The sequence below is a fragment of the Diaphorina citri genome, unplaced genomic scaffold (assembly GCF_000475195.1).
Source record: "Diaphorina citri unplaced genomic scaffold, Diaci psyllid genome assembly version 1.1 scaffold2948, whole genome shotgun sequence".
In the NCBI taxonomy this organism is placed as follows: Eukaryota; Metazoa; Arthropoda; class Insecta; order Hemiptera; family Psyllidae; genus Diaphorina; species Diaphorina citri.
Window position 1 is genome coordinate 21,212 of NW_007380360.1, and position 4,493 is coordinate 25,704.

Consider the following 4,493-nt stretch of genomic DNA (forward strand, 5'->3'; position numbering starts at 1 on the left):
CTACTATTCTATTCTAATGTCTAAAATCTAAATCTAAATCAAGATTTATTTGTGGTGAAGCTGAGAGCTTCTTCACAATTTTTGTGGATATCACCGCATTACTAAGAGCCTCCTTTACTATTTATATCTATAATTTTTCTTTTTACTCTGGTAATGCCGTCACTGGCTACTCAATTGTCCTCACGAGGCTGAGTGCACCCCGAACTCCAAGCACAGAGTCGAAAAAAACCTCGGCTCCGCCGGGAATCGAACCCGGACCTCCTGCGTGCAAGCCTAGTGTGATACCCACTCGGCCACGGAGGTTGCTAATCATTAGGTAGGTTGTACCTACATATTTCACCCTACTTTATTTTATTGATGAAAAGAAAGAAAGAAAGAAAGAAAGAAAAATACAGTCTGAGCAGTGTCTGGCAGAATAATAAATAGTAACTATACACATGGCCACCTCTTTAAATACAGTCCATGCTCGACCTGTCTTAACTTCAGTGTTCTATTGGAAATCACAGCTGTTATCAACTTATCAGAGTGCTTTCCACCGTGGATCAAATATTTTTATGAATGCCGAGTAATTATGTAAGTATGCAATACGCAATGATAAAAATGATTGGTGGATATGTTCCTTTTCCTCTTTGCGTTTTTTACGACCCTATTGGCTTTTCCCAAGTTCTTAATAGGACTTTTTATTCTCTCTCTCTCTCACCCTTATTTTCCATGTAGGTACAAACATACTTGAAATTTTGTACATCAATGAATCTTCAAGAGTCTGTTGCTTTGATATACTCCAATGAATTTTAGTATGGCTTGGTGGTTCTTTTATTCAAATTTAATAATTCAGGTCTCAGGAGCTCTCGAGAAAGGAAAGGGTTAGACAAATACCTACCTACGGAAAATATTACCTAGGTATATTAAATGGAAAATATTCTATATTATATACGGAAAATATTCTATATTACCTAAATTCCTACAAATCTAATTCAGAACAATCAGTTTCGAGTAAAAAATAGGTACCTAATAGGCGTTCTTACTGGAACTCGGCCTGAAGTACTACCTTCCGCTTAGATCAATTAATATTACGAAATCCTTTCATTAAAAAGAATAATAATCATAATAATAGAAAAAGAAAGTGACCATTTTTACAAACTAAATAATAATAGAGAAAGCGAGTGAAAAAATTTTGCACGGAAAATGCCCCACTTAAGTTTCGACACCATGTTTTTCCTGGGGAAACTAGTCGGTTACCACCTAGTGTTCGATACGACAAACAGAAGGAAGCTTCTATTCCAAAAGACCATGATAACTATCATCTCTACCATGGCCATGTGTGCCGTTGTACGACAAACGTACTGGGTCATTATGAATAAGCAAGTAGAGATTCGAGTTTCAGGTAAGAAGAGAGTCTAGTTTTGTACAGGACGTTTCGGGTCTAAATATCAGACCCGTCTTCAGCAGATTGTCACAGTTATCGCTAGTTTAATGGCCCAAATGATTTCCGTCTTACATGAGAGCATTCAAGTCCAGAACGGCTGGCTTTCTCCTGTCCTGTTCTCTGTCTTCTATTTCGGGACAATACAGTTCTTTCGGGACGATACAGTTCTTTCGGGACGATACAGTTCTTTCGGGACGATACAGTTCTTTCGGGACGATACAGTTCTTTCGGGACGATACAGTTCTTTCGGGACGATACAGTTCTTTCGGGACGATACAGTTCGTTCATTCTAACACAATGTCATGCACGATACAATGACGGTACACGTTTTTGTGGTGTGAATATGAATATGACATACCCATGTACCTACAACAGCAACCACAACACAAATTTTTGTGTTCGCAGGACTACTCATGGGATGACCACGGCTACTCACTCATGAACCGTCTGTACAACGACGTAGGTAATCTGCTGGACGACAAGTTCAAAATAGCGTACAACCTTACCTACTACACGTTGGCGGGGAGAACCCAGGTGGATACGTCCCGGTTTCGGCGTGCCATTTGGAATTACGTTCAGTGTTTGTTTGGTAAGTTGACGAACGGTTATTTTTATTCTATTTTTTTAATAACTTTTATTTTTTATTTTTTTTTTTTTTGTAACTGGGAAAAGCCAGCAGCTCGCGATTGCCTAGATTTTTCCATCCCAATCGATACCAATCATTCGATACCATTCCATACCAATCATTCGATACCATTCCATACCATCGACAATCGATACCATTCCATACCATCGATACCAAAATGAAAATGAAATGAAACCCAGAATATTTTACAAATAGTGAAGAAGTATATGTTTATCATTTCAACCTACCTAGCCGATACCAATCACGCGCAACGTTCATTGACTTCTGTGAAAAGATCCATTATGAACTGGTGCACCATGTTAAGCCGGTCTCTTCCTAATCCCTTATGTGCCGCATCCGTTTTAGTTTAGGACTATTGCACTGCTGCACCATGCTTTTAGCTTTCTTTCGTTGCCGGTCGACTTCCTTCTGGGATTTCTCTATTTCCGTGGATCCATCTTCTTTGAACCTTTTCGCCCTAATTTGAACCGTGACCTTCTGTTCGCAGGTATTCGTCACGACGACTACGACTACGGAGAGGTCAATCAGTAATTTAGCGTACCGTATTGATTGGGGAATGGGGAACAACATTAATGTGACAAGCATTCATGGTCAAAAATTGAGAAATTTAGGTATCTTTTGCTTCAATGTCTGTAAGGTAAGTTATCTCAGAGTGGCCGTTTGGCTTTCAATTTGGTCTTGGTTATTTCCTTTAATAGGTACGTTTGGTAAGTTGTTGTCTCAGAACGACCTTTTGGCGTTGACCTTACAGACATTTCCTCCAGTACCCTGGACATGGTATCGATCGTGTACTCTACAATCTATCTGTAAGGTAAGTTATCTCAGAGTGGCCGTTTGGCTTTCACCTTGGTCTTGGTAATTTCCTTTAATAGGTACGTTTGGTAAGTTGTCTCAGAACGACCTTTTGGCGTTGACCTTACAGACATTTCCTCCAGTACCCTGGACATGGTATCGATCGTGTACTCTACAATCTGGTACCTCTACCCCATGCTACAATACTACCTCTATCTTCACATCTTGCACCGGAGTCTGTACAATTCTTGCGCACAGTTACACGCGAAAGGTTTGGACACGGAGAGATTGCAATGTATTGCACTCAATGTTAGATCCGTCATGAGGCTGTGTGATTTGGTGAATGGGTACTACGGGAAACCGGTACTGTTGGGTAGGTCATACTTTATCACAATTGAACTTCTTGGGGGAGGAAACTCCCCCAAGAAGTTCAATAGAGGTAGGTTAACTGCTAAGGTCTTATCGTCTCGAGAGCGAAGAGAGGAGAAAGACAGAATAGGAGAAGTTAACTGCTAAGGTCTTATCGTCTCGAGAGCGAAGAGAGGAGAAAGACAGAATAGGAGAAAGCCAGCCGGTCCGAGAACAAACCTAATTTGTTTAGGATAAAATCCTCCCTGGGAGGGAATCTAATCCGCGATCTACCACTTTCAAGGCAGACACTCTACCCACCAAGGTAACTAGTAACTAGGCGAGTATTTTTAGCCCGTCCTTCCTTTATTATTACGACTTAACTGCTAAGGTCTTATCGTCTCGAAAGCGAAGAGAGGAGAAAGACAGAATAGGAGAAAGCCAGCCGGTCCGAGAACAAACCCAATTTGTTTAGGATAAAATCCTCCCTGGGAGGGAATTTAATCCGCGACCTACCACTTTCAAGGCAGACACTCTACCCACCAAGGTAACTAGTAACTAGGCGGGTATTTTTAGCCAGTCCTTCCTTTATTATTGCGATAGTAATAACAAAAGGTATAGTGGACGGGCTATTGTATTCGCTTCGGTGTCTGTCTGTCAGTCTGGAAGGACTTATCCAAACCTATATATATCAAATTAAAGGTCTTTTTACCAGGAACACGAAAGTGGTGGTGCGTGGATAATATTGCCATTTTCATCTTTTTGTGGAGGACCTGTAACAAAAAATACTTCATTACTAGAAATGACAGGAAGGGGCCAAACAGCATGATACTGGTACCTGGTCATATCGGTAAATAATGGTTTGGAAAAGTACTTCTGTGCACACTCTGGCAGATACTTATCTCACTCAGAAACTACACACTATTGGTAATACTTTGCAAGTAACAAAAAATACTTCATTATTGGAAATGACAGGAAGGGGCCAAACAGCATGATACTGGTACCAGGTACCTGGTCAAATCGGTGAATAATGGTTTGGAAAAGTACTTCTGTGCACACTCTGGCAGATACTTATCTCACTCAGAAACTACACACTATTGGTAATACTTTGCAATATTAAAAACAATAATGAAAAGAATTTTCAAATAATTTAAATCTAGAGTAAATGTAGGTAGATAAATAAAGATGGACAGAGGAGAATTAACTAATCATAAGTACCATATTGATAAATGAAATATGCTAGCAGTGCTCCAGTACTTGCTCCAATCACTGTGAATCCAA

General features: G+C 40.1%; 1 protein-coding gene across 1 annotated transcript; it reads left to right on the top strand.

Annotated features, from left to right (window-relative positions):
• The first annotated feature begins 1,793 nt into the window (after positions 1-1,793).
• Positions 1,794-2,603, top strand: LOC103519811 (sestrin homolog). Its single transcript, XM_008484897.2, has 2 exons — positions 1,794-2,015; positions 2,560-2,603. The coding sequence occupies exons 1-2, from the start codon at positions 1,865-1,867 to the stop codon at positions 2,601-2,603; spliced, it is 195 nt and encodes a 64-aa protein (XP_008483119.1). The 5' UTR covers positions 1,794-1,864.
• Positions 2,604-4,493: the final 1,890 nt, after the last annotated feature.

Bases quoted from the DNA above. Each gene is read 5' to 3' on its own strand.
- LOC103519811 (XM_008484897.2), top strand. From the start codon at position 1,865: ATGAACCGTCTGTACAACGACGTAGGTAATCTGCTGGACGACAAGTTC. The intron at 2,016-2,559 runs GTAAGTTGACGA...TTCTGTTCGCAG, and splicing joins TTACGTTCAGTGTTTGTTTG to GTATTCGTCACGACGACTAC.